The following is a 24469-nucleotide window of genomic DNA, read 5'->3' as shown; positions in this document are numbered from 1 at the left end:
AGAGAAGGAATCGGTTTGTTTTAAAGCAATATTCAGTGCCGATTAGAAAGGAACATCATGATATCATTTAAGTAGTTTTCTGAGGCATCTATCAGAGACAAAGGGACAGGTGTCAAAAGGTAGGGAAGCACTGTGGATCAATTAAAAAGATGAGGGAGAAAAATACGTATTCTTATATAAACATAGAGAGGAGGAGAGAAACAGATGGAATAGATCAACTTCTTCCACCAACTGTTAAGGCAAGTTTTACCCTAGTATGCTTATTTGCTAGTTATACAGTAACTAAGTTTAGCTGCAGCCAGCCAGGAAGTTTAATTATCTAAGGAACTGAGCATTTAAATTCCTCCAGCTGCCCCGACAAGCTGCACATTGACTGCAGATGCTAAGACACTCACAGATTCATCCCACAAGTCCTAGCTAACCGGACTGCTATAGCCACAGAACATCTTGAGTTGGATGGGACCTGCAAAAGGATCACCCAGTCCAACACATGGGGCTTATGCAGCCCTGCACTTCGAGTAACTGCCTGAAGTACAGGGAATTATCCCATAAAGCCCCCTCCTAAACAGCTGCATTTATTGTTTTTTTTAATGACAGGCATTCTTCCAGTTAGCGTTCCATCTATGCCTCCAGCAATACAGTCATAGATTAGTTTAACCACAGGTACCACCTAGAATTTACTCTTATGAATATCAAAGATGATTTTATAGCTGTGGTTCTATTTTGAGGCAGAGATCCCAGCTCAACCGGGTATCAATTACCTGCCAATTTACAGAATTACTAACATGCAAGATGCATATATTATTACCTAAAAGATTACTTATTGGAAACCACACAGGGATGATCAGCTGCTCAGATAACTGTGCTGCCTGATAAGTAGGAGGTCCATAATTCTGTATCTCAAGAGTGAATCCTTAAGTGACAAGTCTGGAAAAAGCCTTCCATATTAGTAAAGCATTATAAAAGCCAGGCTCTGTAACACCACTATTTCATGCCATGGGATGAAACCATGACTGCCACCCACCTCCACGGCAGAGAAGTCAACACTACTGGAAATGTTTCCATTCCATTTGTGTATCGCATAGACCTACATTTTAATTAATTTTACTGAATACTGCAGTTATTCTCAATGTTTATGACTAATCATTTTGTTGTTTGTTTGTTTTTTACAATACATTCTTCTGCTCTATTTTTATGCTACAGAGTAGCTCAAGCCTCACCGTTCAGCCAAGACAAAACTGTATTTTGTAGTTGCAGCACCCAATGCAGAACTTTTCTTGGGTTATGTCTGGGCAACCACAAGGCAAAATTGGGACCTACCCACCCTTTTTTCTCTCTACTCTATCCTTGTACAGCTGCGACACCAACACACAGTCAAATTCCAAGTCTGGTGTTCACTGGGGTATGACTCAAGATACACATGCAAATTTTTATCTATTTAAAGTTATGTGCCAGCACTGAGCACCACAAAGGTAAGGACTGCTTTCAAACTCAAAAACAATCCCCCTCATGACTCACAGAATCAGGAAGCTTTTAAAACAAAGGAAAAGCAAAATAGAAAATGGGTGCGAAAAACTGTGTTGGCAAAAAGAGCATTTTCAAAATTCTTTATTTCTTCAAAAATCTCCATTTTGCCTTAGTAGCATTGTGAGAGGACCCAATCTCAGACTGCTGAGGTAGACACATCTAGGATGTTGTGCTCACAAAAAGCTACGTACTTGCAGTCGGATCTGTTTCCAACCTTGATAGAATACCTTAGAAAGCAAACACCACTTTGTGTCTCCTGGTCCCTAGGAGCTTCTTCCTGTCCCCTCCAAAAGTAACTTGCTCTTTGCTGCAGCTTGATCCTTCTGTATGAGCTGCACTTTTCCTGTTGCATACTGGAAGTGCATTGTCAACTGTAACTCACAAACTGTCCATTTCCTCACCACAAATGCTCAAGGGGAAAAAGCAACATCTCTTTCCCCTTCGGTCCCAGCTGCTCCTAAGCTTAGCTCTCTCACACTCCCACTGCTCTCAGTTGAAAAGAAACCACCAAGTTTCCACCAAGTGGAGAGTTGCAATACCACAGTGCATCCAGCCCCTTCTTTTACTAGAGTTTCCAAAACCAACAAGAGAAGCAAAAATAAGTAAATAAATAAATAAATAAATAAAGCACTTAGATGGCTGTTTTCTATGGCTGAAGTTACCAATTAAAATGAGTTTGGTTTGAAAGGCTGCTCACTTTAAAGTTACTTCCTTTTCTCTTTCAAGCAGCTTTTCTTTCCTTTGAAGAAACTGCTTGCGCATTCCCAAGATAAATTAAACTAATTCACTCCACAGAAATCATTTGGCTATCAGTGAGGTTGGCTTTATGGCATCTTGGCAGTGAGTGCAGGGCAGAAGAAATCCAGCTTCTTCTGGAGCAGGGAAAAGACATTTGTGAGCACGTATAAACCAAAATCAATGTACTCTTCAAAGGCAAAGAAAAAATCAGTTTACCACGTCTGACATACTGCCTGTGAGTGAGAGACATGATACGATCAATAGTCTTACTTCACTCAGCAAGATGAGAACTTCCACTGGGCGCATGTTCAACTTCATGCATCTGGATGTGACAGGGATGGTTATGATAAATTTAAATAAAAAAGGCCCAGTAAGATTAGCACGATAAAACAAAACTGATCAGATGTAGCTCAAAACCCAAAGAAAATGTAGGTGGAGTAAACTCTCGACTGCAAGTTGAACTTGCAGTAGATTCCTTGGAGTGCAGAGCTGGACGTCAGGGCTGTCACTTAGGCCAAAAATAGAGTATTTCCACAAATATTCACTTAAAGAAACTCACATTTTCACCTTGCCTGAGGATTTTCTCATCAAGACCAGAGGGAACAGTGCATCTTAGGACATTTCCTGCCTAACTGGGGCTATAAGAAGCCAACTTTCCAGTCCATCCACTTCTATTCTGTTTATCAACATCTGAAACTGACATATCCCAGTAGTATCATCCCTCATGAACAGTAGTTCCCCCAAAAAGTCATTTTCTTCTCATTGAAGCAGCAGAAAAGTTCAACCATTTTGAAAAAAAACGTGTGTTTCTTTGATTGCACAGATTGCTCCAGCTTGGGCTTTTGCATGATCCATTCAGACTATTGTCTCCACATAATTTCTCCTGTCATTGCCAGAAAGATAACAATAACCTACTAACAATATCTACCTTAGCTGAAGTACTTTGAGGACACTAAGGAGCTTTAAGGAATTCGTATTCACTCTGCAGGTGCGTGAAGACTCTGAAGTTTGGAGTTGGTTAGAAGATTTAGTAGACAACCCAAGACTTTCAAAAACCCTCCACAACAATGAGAGTATAACAGCATAGGACGCTTTCCCCATCTCTCTAGCCATAAAACAAAGCTGTTGACACAACTGCAATAAGCAATCTGCACACAATAACCCACAGAAGATACCGGGAGTTACTCACCACAGGGGCCCGGTCGATGCTGCGCAGATAATACAGAAGACCTTTGGTGTGGTAAATTGTTGGATGGAGCTGAGAACTGGGTGTCAGCCATTGTCTGTTCAGATCATCTCCACTCAAGGAACACCGGTGGCTGAAATCACAAAGAAACACATCACAAACCCCCGAAACAAAAGTTGATTCCACAGAGTTCCTGATTCTGGCAAGACCTGGCACAAAGATGGGGAACGCCAATTAAAACACAGATCAAAGACTTTTAACATTGGTTTGGAATGAATCAACAGTCGGTACGTTTCAGAGGTGCGTACTGCATGCAGATTTCATCATCCCCTTTCCTTCCAGAAATCACACCGTTACAGCCCTGAAAATAAATGCAGATTTTCCTTTACTTAAGTACATACACAATCAGGACTACTTACAAACAAAATTACCTTCGGAAACGCTCTAAATTCTGCGCTATCTACAAAACTCACCCAGCTTACGTGCACAGCAAAGGCTTCTCAAAACCTCCACAGCAAATAAGTACATCCAACTCCTACTCATTCTAATTGAAGACAGGTGCTTGAATCTCTTCGACCAGCCTGAAATATGTATGCACTTAAATGAGATGAGCTGGATATCTCATTTAAGCTCCTCCGCTCATGAGAAATGTAGCTATCTGAAGCACATCAAGAAGATCTTGATGCATGCTACATCATTATGTGGAACAATTACCTAGATTCACTGCAAAGACTGGATAAAAAGCTAAATAAGGATCCTAGATTTGCACTGAGAAAGTGTTTTCATTAGTTGGATTGAAAATATTCTGCTCCTGACTCAGTGATCAGTGAAAAAATCTGCAGGATATTTGATTGTAAGGAGCAGCACATCGTTGTACAATTTTGCAGAATCTGACTAATTTCCCTCATTAGTGATTGTGTGCACTGCAGAGCCTAATTATTGTAAGTACTGGACAAATTTCTAGCTACAGAGTTACATCCAGCATTGCTGTTCCAGCCTCCTAGTCACAGAATAAGCACAGATGTATTCCTGGGGACACAATCTGGTGGTCTGAAGATAGAATCTCGCATTGCAACTGGGGTGCATTGCATCCAGCAGCTTTGACATTATCAGTGCGCCTTGCAAAGAATGCTTGCAAAAAAAAAAAAAAAGGTCTTAAGACTGGAATACTTGGAAAAATACTAGATACAATGGAGAACTGGTTAAGAAAGGAAAACCAAGAAACAATAAAATTCACTAAAAATGTCATACGTTTTTAATGGAGAAAAACAAGGTCTCTGATGCCATCTTGGGGTTTCTGGCAACATCACAAGACTCATTCTGACTTTAGTTCAAGTGTTACCTAAATTCCCTTCTTTCTTCATACCCCACAGCTGCTACATTGCTCATTCTGAAAGCTGGAAAACGTTATCAGTAGCAAAAGCATGAGAAGTCACTGAGTGCTTCTACCAAATATTCTATGTAAAAACATGACCACTTCTGTTACGTTTCTTAATAGCCCTTCAGGCAAAGTTACCTGCAGGCTCACCTTTCCTGACCTGCAGCAGAACAGATGCTCAGCTGAGATTTACAAGTGTATTACTGCCAAGAACTTGTGTGCATACAGAGTTTCCTTCCAGCAGGTATAACTCTATTCTAAAAGTCACCAAACAAAAAGCCACTTCATCAATATATGTATGTATATATAAATTACTTTTCTTTCAGAACACAAGAAGAAGTACTCTTAGAAAAGAAGGCAAGAAAAACTAATCAACTCTGTTGCATTGCAGTGTTTCTCATTGTAGCGTCTGGTTCTGCTACAGCCTGTGGCCTGGAATGTAGTGCAGATTCACAAGCACATCTTCTACGCAGCATGCTGTTGTGTCCATAGGTCACAGTACCCTCGCTCCTCAGTCTTCACTCTGCCCATGTTGCAATTTACCAATTCAATCATTCTGATAAAAAAGGAGACTCTTCCTAGAGGAGACTCTATGACAGTTCAATTGCCCCATGACATTCACGTGCAAATTTATAACGGAAGGAAGGTAAAATCTCACCAAGCAGGCAAGAACTGGGAGGCAAAGTTCAGTTTTGTCCTCCAGTGATTAGTATCTTTGCTCATTTGAATGACCTTTAGATATTAGCCCTCTGCCTGGCAGCCTACAGCCATAGCTCTGAGGGAGATGCAGAACTTTAATTTAATTATGAGGCACTGATTTTTCCAACCTCGCTCACTCCCTCCAATCATAGTGTAAAAGGCTGTTTATTTTTGGAGATCCCCATCAGCTCTGTTCCCTTGTTCCTTTCCTCCTTCTCTTCCTCTCCTAATAGCGATGACATTCGCAGATAATGGTTTTGTCCGTTATGCTCTGCATCCAAGGGTGAAGGTAAAATATTAAGCTGATCTCAAGTGTTGATAGCAAATAAAGGGACTGGAAAGCTGAGACTGGCTTTCTACATTTGGCAGGATTTAATGAAATTCACTTCTCAAACCAAAGGCATTTCTCACAACGTAGTTCCAAGCTATTATATTTGCTTTAAGTGCTTTATGTCTTCTCTCCTTTGCAGCATTAGTGAGACTATGTGACAGCCTGGATGGGAATACCAGAAGCTCAAACCAAGTGATGAAAATGTTTGCCACAAGGAATTCCAATAGAGTAAAGAAAACCCCACCTCCATCTCTAAACAGATTACCCATAATCAAATTGTATTTCTCTTGCTCACAAGTCTGATGCTTTGGATTGAACTTCTGTTATAGCTCTACCTCCTTTTCTACCTTTAAACAGTTCTTCAATGAGGGTCAGCATGTGGGACAGCTGTTAGCTACCTCCTGGGGTACTGCTTGGCTACCAGAGCACAAAAAAAAAAGGAAACTATTTCCTCCTTTGTTCTACATAAGAACTGAAGTGGCTCCATTAAACATTCAGCCACAACCTTTGAGATATACGATTCATTAGGGCTACTGTAGAAAGGATCAGTTCCACAATTTGAAGCAGTTTGTGCAAATATCACACGTCTCTCCCACCAAGCAAGACCAAACACTTTTGACCTTCTCCTCCAAGCAGGCTCTGGGGCTGTAACGTTTCTGTAAGTAGTTCTAGAATAACTCAGGAAAAGCAACGGAGCTGGTAGAAAATAGGACCCTCTAAGCATAACTAAGGTGTTCTAAAAATGTACGTAGCCAGAAAACACTGCCACAGTGATACACAGCAAGGCATTCAGCACTCACAGCTGTCTGAAGAAAGAAACACTTGGGCTGTCTGTCTTTCAGATATACTAGTGCCATGCAGCCCTGGAAAATGAACAGAAAGTATTCAAGCCCAGACCCTGAAGCAAAGATTTGATGCAACACGCTCAGCTCTCCTATGACTGGCTGTGAGCAAAGAAAAGTCAACCACAGGTGAATCTGTTGACTGTTGGTTTCAAATATCACTACACATCATCAGTAATACTCCTGCACCTCTACAAGCCGCACCTCTGAAGATGTATAAAGGCAGATAGTCATTGTGAACTGCAAATGGGAGAACTGCTCTACAAAAACCAGATCCTTAACATCTCAAGTTGATACACCACAGTCATGACGATGAGGTTGAGTTTTCTCTTCTGAATACACAGGCAGTAAATGCACTTCTAAGAGAAGCATTAGACCTTGCTCTGAAAGCAGGGACACCTCACAGGGAGTTAATGAGAAAGAGGTTAAGTTGCTAAAGCATGGACCTATTCAGTTAAAAACAGAATGATATTTTAAGTCCGTTTGCAATTATAAGACCTTGCTTTTAATCTTGTATCTCAAAGTCTGACATCAAGTTTACTGAAGATTTGTCCTCTTTTTTTCTCTCACCCTTAGGCCTGCTTGGCTTAAGAGCAAAGCAAAAGATCCCGAGCACCTCAGCTTCCAACTTTACTGAATTCTGAAATGTCTTTGGACTGGGAGACACGACTAGTCCTAACCCAAGGCTGATATGGTCAACAGAACCCTTCAGTTGGCTGCTGTAAGACTGGTTCAATGCCCTGCATGGAGAGAAAAATGAGAGGGGAAAAAGAGAGAAGAAAAGGGAACACACGGAGAGGAGAGGGTAAAAAAGAAAACAAACACCGAAAAAAAAAAAAACCACTAAAACAAAAGGGAAAAGGAAATATGAAATAAAGACATGGGGGGGGGGGGGGGGGAATAAATGTAATGCACAAGATATTAGACCAGGAAGAAAGCAAGAAGTGGAGAGAGAGGAAAGTCACTTTTTAAAGAAAAGATGTTGCTGTGCTTGGAAGATAAAATGATTCAAAATCTCCTGTCCATTACAGATAAATGGAAAGACAGGGCCCATCATATCAAATGAATGATGTCAGGACTGATAATAACAGCACCTGGGGCACAGTGAACTATGAAATCTAAAGGGATGCATTGTGTTTGATATGTAGAGAGCAACATCACTATTCACTGTGCATCTTAAAAGCAGACAGCAGTACCAGCACAGGATAAGAATATCTATAAAGGAAAGTAGGCACAAGTAAACATCAGGATGCCGTTGAACAGCATGTGGCAGCCTCAGACAGACACAGCATGCTGGACTTATCTATAACTACTGCCTACCCAGGATGGAAGCAAGAGGAATATTTGCATTAAGGTGTTTTGGTCTTGCAATTAAGAAAGCTCAGATCAACCTGAGGTGTGAGTACATGTGGGGAGGGCAGGTGGAATCCTCAGTTTTCTTGATTGTTAACCTTCTCAGAGAACAAGGCAGTGATGTTAGGAAGCAGCAGAACCAGCAAAGCCCTCCCTCACAATTAAAAGGAAGATGTGAGAGAAATAGAATTATTTTTTACAGCCTGAAGTCCATGTGCTGGAACTGACTACATTCACCATACGTTTATTCCATGGAGATGCTCATCCAATGCCATCTAGTCGTTGCATTACAGCATTGCCCTGTAATGTCTACGGTCATTCTAGAAAAAGGAAGTCCCCACAACAACAGAAATATTAGAGGCTTTAAACCATGTGCAATCCAATGAAACACTAGCTTATGGCAACTAACAGTCTTCCATTTTCTGAAATTTCTACCTTAATTGCATTAGAGAAATGTTGAAGTGCTGAGTACTTCTTTGTAGAGCTCTTCATATAATCCATTTCATTTTATAGCAGATAAATATACAGATAAGCACTACAGGACTCTAGAGCTGGAATCAAAGATGGGGAAAAAGAGGGCAAGGTATTTTCCTACTGTGCTCTGGGCTGCATTATTAATTTCATAGTGAAACTTCTTTCCCATCATGGCAAGCCACGGGGTTTCACTGAAGAAAAGTGATCCCTTCTCCATTTACTGCAAGAAGCTAAGGGGGCAATGTTCTTTCTTTGTTCAGGGCTTGAAGTTACCAGATTTTCATTTGTTCACAGTGAAATATAGGTGAATAGCTGCAAGGCATATATACAGGCACCAATGACCAAAGCAGTTTCCATCCACATTACTGCAGCTAACAATTCACTACTGATCATAGCTTATCTCCTAGATGACACTCATACTATCTGGCTGCCAACCAACTGAACAAGGCCACTGGAAGGATCCTGACCACTTTAGACCACTGCTGCTCTAAGGCTTTTCCATTTCAGCACAGATTAATGAATCCACGATGCATTGTACTTCCTCTTGAGCAAATGGTGTTCTAAAGCATCACTCCATCAGCTTCTTCTTGCCTAGCCACATCAGAACATTGATGCTAATTAGCATAACGAGCCTTCAGAGTTTCACCTTCTACACCTGACTGATTTTTTCACAGTGGACAATTCTTCCTTCCAAGATAAACGATGTAGTCTGTGCTTTCTCCTTTTGGTGGGTGTAACTGTGCCTCTGTCCTTGTTCAGCTCTGATAGGAGAGTTCCTTTTCTCTCAGCGGACACATTTCATTAAACCACACTTTGTCACAAACCAGTTAGACACAGAATGAGACCTGCATCACTCCCAGCTAACATTGTCAATGTCATAATCAAATGAGACAAGAAGTTCACATGACCTACTGAAAAGATGAGTTAACAGCCTTATCACAGCTAAACTACCTCCTCAGTTCCACATGAAAGGACGCTCATCAGATTTCTACTATTTTAGCTGCAACAACAGTAACTATCAAATATGAGAACAAATTCACCTGCACTTGGTGACACTTTGCACTGTCATTTATGAGGAAAATGCAAGTTATGATGATATGTACTATTTTATGGAGGAGTAAATAAGGATTCAGCGAGCACCTAAAAACTGAGTTCTGAGATGAGACTGGGTCATCTCTAGACCCTTTTTCCAATGCCTTCAAATACTCTCTCACTGGTAAGAAAGCCCAAAACAGAATTTGTAGTCACTAGTTTTGACTGGAAAAGGAAATTTTCAACTCAAGATTCTTCTTTTAACAAGTACCTGCTTCCTGCAGGAAAACACAGCTTTTCCTCAGCACCACATTCTCTTCAAAACTTGGACTTTTCCATCAAAACTTCAAATTGGCCAATTCAGAATGTTAAACTGTTTAAGAGATGCCCTCAGCATAAAGCAGAATATGTGCATTTAAAGATTCTAAGGTACTCATTCTTCTCTGTCAAAGGGCCAAGGGCCTCTTTGTCTGGACCACGTGTCCTACAACACAACTTATAGCGTTTACAATGTTAATTCAGTAAGATGAACACTTATGATGCAGCATGGGAGGCAGGTGAAGCCAGGACAACAGGACAGCCAAGCAGCTCCCAAATGGCACTGCAATGACACTTCCAAATGGAAATGTTGTTTTTAAATGGGAAGATTTGGTTCCAATTTTGACTATTACTCAATGAAAAGCTTAAGTTTTCCACGGGGAGGAAACAGTTTTTTAAGACAGCCTCATCCTCCTACAAACTCTTTCAGTAAATTCTAATTTTGCAGGCACAACTATTGAAAAGTGAAGACACTCATGCAACAAGGCAGCAAATCAGTGAAAAACTAAGACCAGAACCAGAGGTTTCATGACAACAGATTGAATAACTAGCATTTTACTTTTGAAGTAATATCCTTCAGCCTGCTCCTAAGCCTTGTGTTCTTCATTTTCTTAATTTAAATATGGTTTACAGTCATATACCTGAAGAAGGGTTCTTAACTGACTTCAGTTAATTGCTCACATATGGATTGCATTAATTGAGTTGATTTAAATATCTGGTAGTTAAATCAGTGCAATCTCCAGACACAAATGAACACTAAGAAATACATTTTCCAGATCATTGTTCTAAAATTTAAACCCAACTAACTGACACATAAGAGCAAAGTGTGGCATTGCAGATTAATAATAAGAATTACAAGCAGAGCATTGTGTAAAGGCCAAGGATAAAAAATAAATAGAATGTGCAGAGATACCTTCAGATCTGTTAGATTTTCAGTTCAGTTTCTTTATTTAAATGAATAGGTGCCCTAGATTAGGCTGCCCCTCTGTAACGTCGTATGTTTACACACTCATCCTTCAATACGAAGGTGTTTTTCTTCACCAAACAGGAACTGGCACAAAGCAAGTTTATTTCAGCACCAGTTTGCTCAGAGCAGCACAGCAGCACAAGCAGAGATCTCAGTATATGAGGCTCTGATGTGATTTAAGCTGGAACTGACCACAGGTTGACATATATGAAGACATACTATACTTCCTCCGCCAGTAAATTAGAGTTCTGACAAAGCACCATTACCAGAAATATGCTGAGTGGTAGCTTACAAAATAACACAAACCCAAGAACACAGTTTGTCAACCACCCTCTCCATGGTAGGCACAGTTAAAGAAACTAACACTAGATTCTGCTAGTCACTCACATTGGAGGAGTTTTCCCTTCTTTTTTCCTACTTTTCTCCCTTTCTTTTTACAGTCCTGCCTTAAAACCAATATGATTGTGATCATATTGCTACTGACGCCTACAGCTCCACTGGAAATTCCCTCTATACCAGGCTATATACACTGTTGTGTGACGATGCCTACTAACTTCATAGGCTACTTGCACGGCAAATACAATCTCTCAGCAATGAAGTAATAATTCCTCACAGGTTATTCAGAAATCATATGTATGAATGCAAGCTTTTTCCCTTTCTGAACACAGAATTTCCAGCTCTGCCTGCCAAGTCCACTGAATAGTCAGGAGCTCCTATGAAACAATTTGATTTCTTTGCGATAAATGTTCCTTTCTGTAGAGATAAACAATAGTTACAGATCAGGTCTGTTTGCAATACAGTTTCCATGTCAAAATGGGGGGAAAAAAACAACATCAGCAAAACATTAAAAAAAACAACAAAAGACTTATTTTCAAGTTATGCATTCCACCTGACTTTGAAGGGAAATGCATGTCTTCTATTTAACTAGACACACATTCCATGCGTCCTCAGAGATCAGGCAGCTGCTGTTCTACCATCACTAGAAAAGCATCTGAGGGACTGATCTGTCACTGAGCAGAGCGAGCAGGCACAGATAAGTAAATCAGTTTGGGGTTATATCTGCAGATGCACTAAGTTGTTTTATTTACTTTCCCCTACGCTTATGCACTACATGACTTCAAACCTCAACTGAATGCTAATTCTGATACGAAAAAATGCACTAAAACAAACTGCACTTACGTAACTGCTCATCCAAGCACAGTGTCTCTGGGCACTGCACAATAGTAAAGTTAAACGAAGCATTCAATACACACTTATTAAAATAAAGTATTCACTGGAGAAACCTGATGGGCTTGTAGAGGTCTGAAAAACATTCAGAAAAAAATAAATAAATTAAAATATCCATATAAAATGCAGTAACTGATAAAATCACTATAAAACAAAACAAAACAGACCCAATTCTCCAGGAAAATTCACGTAACAGCGAGATTGGGCAAAGTGTTTAAGAGAGTCCACGCAAGTGGTAAGTAAAACTGGCACAGAAAAGTGAGGGCGCATAGAGAAAAGTGAAGACTCCTAAGAGGCAGGATTTGAATTTGAGGGAAGCCAAAAGATTTGCCTTAGAAACCAGGCCAAACACATTAAGTGCAGCAGTTTTGCTGGAAGTTTCTAGTGAAAAAAACACAAGTCAAAGAAAAACTAGGACAGTAGATAGGAACAAATGTAAGCGGTTCTTCTATACTTATGTGAGCAGAAATCTAAGCTGTTTTTTGGTTGTTTTTTTTTCATAGCAATTGGCAAATTTTAATTGGGGGCTCGTACGATCAAAAACAAAAAATCCCTCTTGAAACAGATTTGTAAAGTGAAGTTACTTGAATTCTGAAATAAATGACCTGATTTTTCAAAATATGGAGCTACTCATCACTGCCTATTGAAGTTCAATAGAATCGCAAGCACTCAGCATCTTCCAAAGTCAGGAAATTCTTAACTAGCTTCCTCAAACATACTGGATCAGGGCAACTAATTTATGGCCCTTACTATTCATTTTTATCTCTTTTCTTCAATTGAATCAGGAAGCTTTACGTATCACAAGATATCAGCAATATTCCAGAATGGAGGACACAGAACTTTTCCAAATATTTCGGTGAGTTTCTGTGTAGCACTTCTTTCCCTTCCCTGCCCTACAACTTGTTTTTAATGTATTGAAGTAGAGGAAAAATCTCTTAATGGGTAATGAATCATGGATATTTGGGTACCAATGGGTTTGGAGACACTTATGAAGAAAATCAATGATCAGCATCCAATTCTGGTAATAAAGCACTTAAGAAACTTTCAGATTAGAAGCACTGTCCTGTGTCAGTGAGTCAGAACCTCAGGTTCTGATCAAAAGGTGCAATATCTCATGGCATAGCAAAGGGCAGCACAGTAAGCTCTCTTATTTAGATGTGGAGAAAAAGGTACAAGTAAAGAACGCTAATAGGACCTCTGGATCATTTGTTGTAAGCCATAGAGACAGGTCATTCACTTATAGCTCTTTTACTTCAAAGGTCCATGGGTAAAAGCTGATACAGTGCCACTAAGCAACATGTGTCTGCTGGCCGGTCTAACTCTGCACGTGCAGTCACTAAACAAGGAGTAGGACCATACTGTCTACCTTTACTTAAGTCACCGACTGAGCACTACAGTTTTCCTCTCTCTAATAGGAAAAACAGTTTTCATCACCTCATGGGTAAAGCAGGGTTTGCCCGTGATTCTATGTTTTAATTCTTGACGCACCTTCCAGACCTAACAGGTAAATAACAGTACTGATTTATTGCTAAGTGCACCATACAGGGCAATACTACTTATGCCTCTAAGGAGAAATTGTTCTAAGTGCCAACTTTAAACCAAAAGAGCTTCAAAACTGCTTTCTGAAGACCAACATTTCATCACTGCTAAGAAACAACCTTAGATGCAACTTCCAGCCATATTTTTCAGTGGAGGAGCATCCATAGCATTTCTATCCATAAAATGACATGGAAGGGAAGTACAGGGGAATAGAATTCTCTGTTTGAAGATGAATTTGAAACAGAAACACTCAATGTGCTTAGAATCATAAAAAGAGGCAGGAAGGCTAACGAGCCTCTGGAATATTTCTGATGTTATCTGATAGTGTTTTTCTATTCTGAATTTCTCCAGGACTCCTTGTACTTTGAGCTATCCCGCCCCTCTCAGACCCAGGAGAGATTAAAGACTCAGCTGCATAACATTTAATCAATAGCGATAAGCTCATAGAAATATCCTCTACAAAAATCAATGTGCAAATTCAAGTAGGCCATTCTGATCAACTGGAATAAATGTTGCAAATTATTTTGACCATGGCTATAAAAACACTGAGGAGTAAACACTGACATAGAAAGACCTTAAGTTATCTTTCTCCTATATATATAAACAATGTAGTTCAGCTGTTCCTGTTTGAATTTAGTTAAATTAGTGCTTTCTCAGCTTCTTATCTTTTCAGTGTATTTGTGAGCAAAGTCATCTATTGCCTAAAGCAGAAGACTTAGAAAAAAACTTCAGCCTTCCACCTTTCTTGAACAACTTAATTCCAAAGAATATATATAATTAATAGTGCTATACAGTGCCATGAAATGCTAAATATCTTTAATTCTTGTTAAGGTGTAACACTGCTCACAGAACCTCTCTGAAAATATGGCATCTAGTCCGGACAGAAGAATACAGCATTTCCAGAAAGAACTGATGATGTTTTTGTTCTGACTTTCTGTCCAGCTGGAGAGCCTGATGACCAAACCTCCCAGTGAGTTCAAGAATAACAACAGTAAACCAAACAAGCAATATTTTTTGCCATTACTGAATGTCCAAAATAAAAATATGAACTATTTTTTTTAAATGAATTACCCTCCCTCAGAGCGTGGCAAAGCCACTTTTAACATGAATTCACCACTTCAACAAGACCATCTTTCTTCAAAGAAACGCTATTTCAAACAACTATATCATCATCGGTGAGATGCTTAACAGGCCACACAGAGAGGCTGTGGATGCCCGTCCCTGGAGGCGTTTGAGGTCAGGTTGGATGGGGCCCTGGACAGCTTGGTCTAGTATTAGATACGGAGGTCAGCAGCCCTGCCTGCAGCAGGGGATTTGCAGCTTGATGATCCTTGAGGTCCCTTCCAACCAAACCTATTCAATGATTAAACTAAGCCCAAAGTGGCAGTAACATCACTTTACCCATAGGTGAGTAAACTGATGATTCTAGAGAACAAAACATTCATAATCATACTCTTGGACAACTTTTTAACCTCCTCACAGACTCACAGCAGTTCCTTAGTGGTGGATGCTGTGACAGATGCTTTTCTCTAGCCCTGAGTACTGCAAAACACCAGGAACAAAAAGCTAACAGAGACAGCAACAAGGTAAAAAGGAAGAGGAAGAATAAGGCCTTATAGAGCTCGTTTCTCACACAGCGAATCTGTTGGCCCCAAAATTATGCTCACTGAATGGCAGCACTGAATGTATTTCTCATGGTATGACTCCACAGCTGCAAAATCCCAGCTGCAATTAAGGAACTGCAGGGCTGGATGTTCTATCATTTTTATACATGCAGGCACTCCAGCGGTGGCTGTGGCAGGCTGCAGCTGCCTGCTCTCAGCCCCCAGCTGCTGCCTCACATAAAGGCAGTAACTGCAATTGTGTGCAAACGTTAGGAAAACACAAATTTTGTGGGTGTTGGAATGGTTCAAAATTGCTTAGCATTATTTCATCCTAGCACTTCCCAGCTCAGTCAGGTGAATAGGACTTGCTTGGAAGATACCACAGAACGTGGTTTTACACCATTGGAAGAGGTGATGAGGTGACTTCCTAAGCATAATGGTTTCAAACAGAAAGAGAATAGCTGAATTTCAGAGTAGACACCTCTCAGAGGAAATCCTCATGATTCCAATTGTGAGCCAGTTTCCAATGATTAAAGAACAAGCGGGTGCCTTTTTCTCTTGTTTATCTGTTAGGATTTTCTTGTCTATGTGGCACTGAGTCCTGATTGCTGTCTGAAAGAGTAGCTGTGTTGGATGGTTCACAGATACTAGGGACAAATTAACAGCATGACTGTTACATGCGAAAGTACAGACTTATGTCTTCCTCCTCAATATTATGTCATACTTGATGAGAAATACTTCTGAATATACCCTTTAGGGTGCATGCACCTCCCTCATTTAGCTTAAGTCTAAGATAATTCCACCTGAAGATGCTGACAAAGGTGGAAGAAGCTATAAGATACTTTTGAATGATCGTATATTCGATAGCTTTGTTTCACCGTGGCATCTGGCTGAGCCCTTCCCAACTCTCCCATACTTTCCCTTCACCAAGTCCATTTGTTGTTCAGATACATTGCCATTGTGAGTTCAGGGAAATGATTGAGCAGAGGGTTGCTAGAGCTAGGGTACTATGGTTAGGCTGTGGTTGGATTTGATCTTTGAGGTTTTTTCTAACCGGAGCATGTCCACGATTCAATGCTGGGATCTTTGCTGAAGCCTCCACTGTTTTCAAATATTTACTGTCCTGGAGATTTCTCTGAGAAGAATGTATTATTTCTTTTTAGGAGAATTTGTGATGGATGCAAACTAATTTACCTTGGAACCTGCTCTAAAGCATTGCCGTTGCTTCAAATAACATTCCTGCTGAGGTCATAGATGTGACTGAAAGTTGGCAAAGGGAAGAGCAAGAAGAAGAACCCTTGAGGCACTCTAGTTGAAGCAACAATACCACTGACAAGCTCTCTGAGATTGGAAGAGAGCTTTGCTGCAGCAGTAATATGGGAGATGCCATTTGAACAAAGAAATAATAGAAATCAATACAGTCAAATCATGTGTCTTTCAAGTTGTAGTTTAGTCAACTACATTTTCAAAGTATTATTTACATGCACATCCCAGGATTTCATCAAATGCAAAGCATCTCCACTGATTGAATGGCCACAATCCCTTAATGGCATTCAAAGAAGAGAGATGTTTGAATTTTAGTTACTTACTGATTTATTATTATTATCTAGCTCTCTGCTTGCAACTGCAAATATGCCTTTGCTGCTCCATTAACCTGATCACTTATCTACGTTTCAAACTCAACTCAGAACGTCCACACAGAAAATATCCATACTATATTTGGAGAAGCTGTGCCTTGCATTTATGCATGAGATCACGGGCTACAATTTAATGGATACTTAACCTGGGCTAAAAACCAGCTAGCACTGACTCCGGTCACATCCCACCAAGTACTGAATACCCATAGATGACTCATCCACAACCAATCCCATAGTGCCATAGAGTGGAAGGGTCAGTTCTTCTACCATTTACCTGGAGTCAAAAGAACGTCAGCACAAACAAAGAAAGGAGCAGATCTGTAGTAGGGAAACTCACCCCAGGCTTAGGTTAAGTCAGATGATCAGAGAAGGTTTCCTGCACAGCAAATATATATTCTCTAACAGAGCACACTCGTGTACACATCAGGTCCTAGCAAAAGTTGCAATGGCAAGAAAGCATCAGTACATCCCTCATTTTTGTTGTTCCCAAAGGAAATGGTCTCTTATCATCACTATCCTCGCATACACAACGTTTGCTACTTGTTTTTAGCAGTGATGCAATTTTTTTTAAAATTTTTTAACTCCACCAGCCTGCAAACTAATTTCACTTACTTCAATAGAGCAATGGTAGATCTACAGCAGAATGCAGGGGAAGCAGAATGCAACCATAAGCCACTGCCCCTTTATTGACCAATTTCCCCATCATGCTAATGGCACTAGAGATGCTTCACAGAATGCTACTCAAAAGGCCATCAGTTGGTTTTCTTTAATCATTTCCTGTAACAGCGCAAACAAGAAAGTTCACCAAATCAGTATCTTCCTATTTTGTCTGATTCACCAGCAGAACAAGCATTTCCAGTACATTTGTAGGCTCAGAACCTGCCAAAGATATCACTGTTGTCATTCAATGCATTATGGTGCATGTTAAAAGAAGTGATTTGTATTAATAAAAGGAGCAAATGAAAACAAATTACTTAGAGCCAAGTCGTAGAGATTCTTATTCCTTCAGTTCCTGGATGTCAGATGATCTCAGTAAACAGATCAAAATTGTCATCCTCCCTTACCACTCATAGCCATTATAACGACTGCCCAGAGCTCAATATTGACACTCAATGTCACCTATTGAATATGACGGTGGCAAATGTCAAGTTTTGTCCTGTTAGAGTAGAACTGCCATGTGATAGATAGAGCTGCCTGTCAATTCCTCATTGTGCTTTTTCACTTTCCTTTCAACTTCCATTACATTGTACGATACGAAAGAAAAGATGCCTTCTTTCCAACAACAATAACCATCTTCAGAACACTTCAAAGCCACAGTGAAGAAATGCTTATGGATTGTGAAAAGTATTGCTCAAAGAAGAGGAGCCTCACATTTAGGGGGTTGATCCATCAATGACCTTCAAACACCTGGACATACCACAGATAGGACACACACCATTCTACATAAACACAATTATCTCTTTCTTAAATGTGCCCCATGGCAGAATATTAAGAAATAAAACCAAAAAAAATATATGGAGACAATTCATCTTCCCTACCAGACATTTATCTTTTTAACCACCAGATAGGACTGTATATGAAAAGCAACTTCCTTCTCAAATCCCTACTGGAAGCAATAGGAACACTGTGTTACAATCAGCTCCACACAGGCAAATGTTTTATTCATATCGCACAACTGGAAGAAAAAATAGAAAGAAAAAGAGGGGGGAAAAAAAAGGCATATACTGGTTAATTTTATCTAAATAAACCCCACAGTGTGGCTTTTAAATGATTTCAAGATCTTTTCCTACCCCACTGAGGTATGTTTTACCTATTTGGGATGAGTGGCATCAAATGCAGTTGCCAAGAGTGAAACCCCACAGCTCTTTACAGTAAGTCATGGAATCCAGAGGCCTTTCCACACATCCCGCAGATAAATGGATTATTTAACATGATTTTTCAAACAAGCGATCAAACCCAATCTCACTTCACTTAAACAAATGAGTTTCAAGGAGGAGAAACAAAGAAATCTACTGCCGTTTTCAAGACTGACAGTTTTTCTTCTCTTCTAGTTCTTCCTCCCACCACCACCTGTTTTGCACAACATGTTACTAATATTGTAATCACTGAATTATTAGACAGAGAATTTACAAGCACCACTTGTTTTTTCTTTGGTGATGAAGGGAAACTGCCATAGCCATGAAACTACAGATTATATCTTCTAAACTCGGGTCTGAGAAGAGCATAAGCTACACTAAAGATTTCTGAATGCTAATAACAAAACCACTTAACGCTCTCTATTATTTAATATAAAACAGTCATACATAAGTAATAGGGAAAATATTGTAAGAGAATAGGCCAATGGGGAACAAAGCTACTGGAGAAATACGATACAGTCCATTGTATTGAATAGGAATGAAGATGAATTATTTTACAAATATTAAAGACCTACTAGGACAGAGCTTCTCTGGTTGACAGCATGGATGGATTCCATAGACATAAAACTGTGACCATAGGCCAATATCGAGCTGTATTTGGCAAAGAAACAAAGTAAAGGGCTGAAAAGAGTTCTGGACAGTACCTACCAGTAACGACGTGATGCTTCAGAACCTGCATATCTCTTGGCCCATGTCTGTTAAGTGGGAATTTTACATAATCTCAGTGGATTAGCAAAACAAATAATGAATAAAAAAGGAAGAGCGGGAAAGCAACACACAAAGGGCAGAAGCTGAAGTGCAAACTGAGAGAAAGACTTTCGCTAAGAAATAAAAGTCAAAAATGAAAGAGACTCTGAACTGCAAAGAAATTGGGATTTCTCTCCCTTTGGGGGCACCGTGAGGAAAGAAAACGTGTGCTGGGGTAGTGAAGAAAACAATCAAAGATAGGGTAAATATTTACGTTTCTATTCACATAACTGAGAAGGTATAAATCATAAGAAAAGCCAACAGCTTGGACCTTGGGGGATTTCTCAGTGCTGTTTTGTTTACACATAGAAACCCAGCACTTTGCTTAGAGCTTCTTCTGTCAGCTCCACTGCAGGGTTACAAACAAGGAATCGGGTCTTTCAGTGGAAAAGATATTCATATTGCACTCCTATGGCTGTGAAGTTTCTGCAGCATGGTGGTTCTGGCTTAAAGTTCATGCTGTAAATCCAAGTAGTGCCATGTGAATATCTGAGTACAATCCAAGAGAAAATGCCAGACAAACTCTCGTTCACCTCAAAGCCCCAGAAAGATAAGAAAAACAGCACACACTTGTCCTTTGACAATACTTCTTTCTCTGTCTTCTGCAAAGTGACACAAATATTGAAAAGAATCTCATTTTCAGTATACTCCTTGCTACCAAGTATTCTAACACAATTTATGGACTATAATTATAACTCAGGCAGTGAAACATCCAACAACTGAAGACAACAGCTGGTCTCAAATTCATGGCTAACAATACAACCTTATCAGCCCCAAAAAGCAATTACAGACTACAGGACCTTTAAACCAGAAAAGAAAAATGAAAATCAAAGACCATGGCAGATAAAGGCAGTGTCAGTTTCCAGCCTGGGCTGCCAGCCAATCATTTCTGATTGTAAACCATTGACAACCTGCTCTGCCAGGTTATAAGATACTGGGATCACTCGCCTATTACTGAAGTGCAGTTAAAACATTCAAACGTGACAACAGTAACAGCTCTACATCACAGTGAAAAGGAACTGAGTTTCAACTGACAGAACCAATGCTAACGCTGCAAGGAAGGGAACAGCAGCAATGCCTGATACATCATCAAGCATCACTGCCCTCTTTAATAAGGTTTACCTGGTTACAGGTAATAACCGTAAACTGTGATAGCCAGTAGTAGCACGGACTGTAAGTTCTCAAGATCAAAACAGAAGATGCCACGTGACAATCCTGCCATCTTCTCTTCTGTGAACCCAAAGCACAGGGGCTCAGAACTTTGTACATCTGAGACATCAAAGAATTCAATGCCCAGGTCAGAAGAGCACAGTAGGTGTTACATCTGGACTAGACCCTCTCAGATCCACTCTGGATTTCATTTTTTTTAACCTGCTTTATTTTAAATATATAAACTGAAAACCTAACACAACGCTTCCATGCTGCTGACACCTCAGTGAGTGAGAAAGCTAAAGGAACATGGACAGGTGCATGGAGGGTGATGCTCTGCCTCACTCCATGAACTGATTGCCATGGCTGTACGTTCTATATGAAACTGAATTTAAAATTTCTCCCTGCTTTGCTTGTTCATCTTTTCTCCCAGCTTGATTTTTCTTACTCTTAGGATTTCTTACCCCTTGCTCTACCGTTCCAAGCACTTCTTTTCTCTGTACTCAGCCAGGTCTTCCTCACTGTGACTTCAGCTGTATGCATTAGCAAAATCGGCTGCTTTGATTAGAAACACAGGAGTGGAAGGCAGATAATAGCCTGGTTCTCTACACCTGATCTCCCAGTGAGGGGTCACTGATAGGGGTCAACAGCTGAAATAAGCGACTCATCACATGAAGAGTTGGTGAAGAAAAAGCTGTACTGTCAAATAAAACAGAGCACAGCAGTGCTAGGAGTTGGAGGGGGCAAAGTTATCTATATATTTAGGCAGGTTTGTGTTTTGCAGATTTTGTTCTGAACCGAAGCTTTCAGCTCAACAGCAACAGAGCCTGAAGTCCTGTATTTAACTACAGGGCAGAGTCAACTGAGGAAGTTGCAACTCCATCCTCTCAGGAAACTGGCTTTTTAGAGGAGCTATGGAAGGAGCCACTCTGCTACCAAGCCTGCTCCCAAGCAAGCACCGGTCTCATGTTCTAAACAATACGGCTGCGATAATAATCCTGAAGGATTGTTTTTTAAGGCCAGTTCACTGATGGGCTCTGATTAAATTATCTCCAGAACGATCCATCTGTTGATTGACACTTTTAAAATACCGACCATCCCAGATCATTTGACACTGGCTACTGATGAATCACCAAGTTAAAGCCTTTACTTTAAATACTACTGTTACGAATGAAATGTCAAATAGTGACATTTGATATTCTGCACCAATTACTACCGCTCATGTGGGCACATAAACACCACTTAAGCAGAGTCAAAATCAGGCTATTAGGGTTCAGGGATCAAAAGAGACAGGCTACTTGTCTTGTCTGGGTTTATAGACTACATAGCTATTGAGGGTCCATTAATCAAGCAGGGAAAAAAACAGCTATTATGGGTGTTACAAAAAGAGATGGTCTAAAGAAGGTTGAAAAGGATGCGTGTCTGTGCCGTGCCATACATTCCTCGCTTCTCTTGAGCAGCCCCCAGTTCGTGCGTCATTCTGACACAGATTATACAAACAAGGAGGCACTGCTGGGTTAAGGGTGATGAGAGAGAAGAAAATGTTGACAGACTCTCCACCAGTGTGAGGCACAGAGCTGTGAAAGCCTGCTCTGATTCTTAACTTGTATGGTCAACAAGGGTGGAAAGCGCCTTACAGAGGATATTTCTGTATCAGGTCACGAGAGTCAAAGTCTTGTTCCTTCAGCAGTACTTTTTATCCCTCGTATTTATAAAGGCAACAGTACTTACATGTCTCCTGCATATAGAAAAGTGCAGATCACAACTTTTACTCCTCTGCATTTCAGAGTCAAAGCAGTCAACAGAGGTTAAAAAAAAAGCAATAAGAGAACTCTGGGGATTTATTTGCAGACAGAATCATGCCATCAGTCCAGAACTTGATAATAAATAGCTTTCTTATTTATTTTTTTTTTCCTAAGAAAGCTTAGCTTCTCAACACTGCAAACTCAGTGGGTTTTTGAAGCCTTCTGAATAAGTGAGTGAGCTTCGAGACAGCTTCTTTTGAAGGTAGGGCTCATCCTTGACACAAATGTACAATAGGGATACCTCAGATATTTAAATCAAATTTGACTCGAAACTTCTTAACTCAAAGCTCCAGAGTCATCAATTCCCATGCAAACATGTACTTCCCAGCTTTCTTATTTTCTCTGGAGCATACCACTGACCCTATTACAGCATCCCCCAGCTGTACGTGCAGCTACTTCTCTTTTCAATGAGACCATGTTTAGAGGAAGCCAGCGTGATGGATAACAGAAGTCCTTTGACATACTGTGTCATTTATCACATAACAGCCTCAATCCTCCTAACAGGGCCTTCTCCATATGTCACTGTCAGCTCTTGCGCCACCCCAATGCATCAAAAAGAAAAGTTTGAATATGAAGCACTGTAATTCCTAAGTCACAGCTCATTGCAGCTTTCCAGACATGAAGAACCATTCTATCTATCTGCCACCTTGTTTGTTTAATTTTCACTCTGTCTCACACATGTGAGAAATTAAGCCTTCAGTGTAGAAGAAAACCAGAAAAATGTCAGGTCTGGCAGAAAAGAGGAAGATAAAAATCTCCAGTTCCATCAGGAATCCAATGTGACATTTTGAAGCGTAAAAAGAGGCAGCCTATCAGCATCAGGTAGTAGAAAAATACTGGCAGATATAAAGAGTTCCTTCTCCTTCCCAGCCTAGGAAAGAGGTTCTCTAATGGGCTGATGCGAAACTAGAAAGCTTAAAGCAATGCAGATAAGCTCCTGAAGTCGGCTGCTTAATGGAGGCATATCTCAGCTCTTCAAGGGCACAGAATGGAGTTAAAACACTCAGGAAAGCCTCTAGAGATTACTACCCAGTAGGCTCTGTTTCAGGCTACCTACAATAATCAGAAATCACTCTCTAATGCAAAATTTCACCAAGTCAGTTCCCAGGTGGTTTGTGAAAACATAAGAGGAGACTGGAGCCACTGCTGAGGCCCCAGCTCTGCTCTCTGTAACACTCACATACATTCATCACTCTTCACGCTCTCTCTCAAGTGTTAGAGATGACAATCAGATCATGATCCATCCAGGCTCTTTTGCCATGAGTCTGTAGGAATGCAGCCCCATCACAGTACTGGCTGCATTCATCGACAGCATCATGTTTGTGCTACCCAAGCACAGACTCTCCATAGCATTCACTCAAGAAGATGAGGGCTTGCTTTCACATCTTCTCTATTTCATTTTCCTTCAGCAACACACAGACCATTTCACAGACTCGTTTTGTACTCGTTAGCATTTCCTGGGTTAGAAAAAGTTCCATCTTACTTTCAATGATTCAGACCCTCTCAGTGTGAATGGTCTTCAATTCCAAGAATTAAGATGCCATTTTGAATCACAAGTGATTTTAAAATATGATTTGCCACTTCATTAGGTTATTGTTCTGCAGTCTATGTAAATTTCCATTTCATTAAAAAATTTTCAAAAGAATCACAGACAAATTACAGCTCGAAAATTAGTCAGTAAAACTTCATTAAACTAATCCTTAATAGGATTATTAATGTGAAGGAACCAAAAACTAATTTCTTCCTCAACGAACATTTACTGACAAAACTCTTATCCTTTGTGGCACTCACACTGCTGCTCTCATGTCTTGATGCCTACTCTTTCTAACAGCAGAACCGTGGAAGATATATTAAACAACATTGTATATCATTACGTTACAATGTACATATATAAGTCACCTGACTCAAAGGTTCCAAACTTCATTGCATATTTCAGTATCCTAAGGTTTCGTGGCAGCAACTTAGTATCAGCTCGAAATGTTTTCTCATTACAGATCAGA

General features: G+C 40.2%; 1 protein-coding gene across 1 annotated transcript in view; it reads right to left on the bottom strand.

Annotated features, from left to right (window-relative positions):
- Positions 1-24469, bottom strand: part of AGBL1 (AGBL carboxypeptidase 1) — a 252491-nt gene that overhangs the window by 122220 nt on the left and 105802 nt on the right. Inside the window, exon 19 of the mRNA XM_072345926.1 lies at positions 3455-3584. Coding sequence (XP_072202027.1) covers positions 3455-3584 — 130 coding nt within the window. The remainder of the gene's footprint in view (positions 1-3454; positions 3585-24469) is intronic.

Source organism: Excalfactoria chinensis, chromosome 10 (genome assembly GCF_039878825.1).
Source record: "Excalfactoria chinensis isolate bCotChi1 chromosome 10, bCotChi1.hap2, whole genome shotgun sequence".
Lineage (NCBI taxonomy): Eukaryota > Metazoa > Chordata > Aves > Galliformes > Phasianidae > Excalfactoria > Excalfactoria chinensis.
Note: the sequence above shows the minus strand (reverse complement) of the source record. Positions and strands in the feature narration are given on the sequence as shown.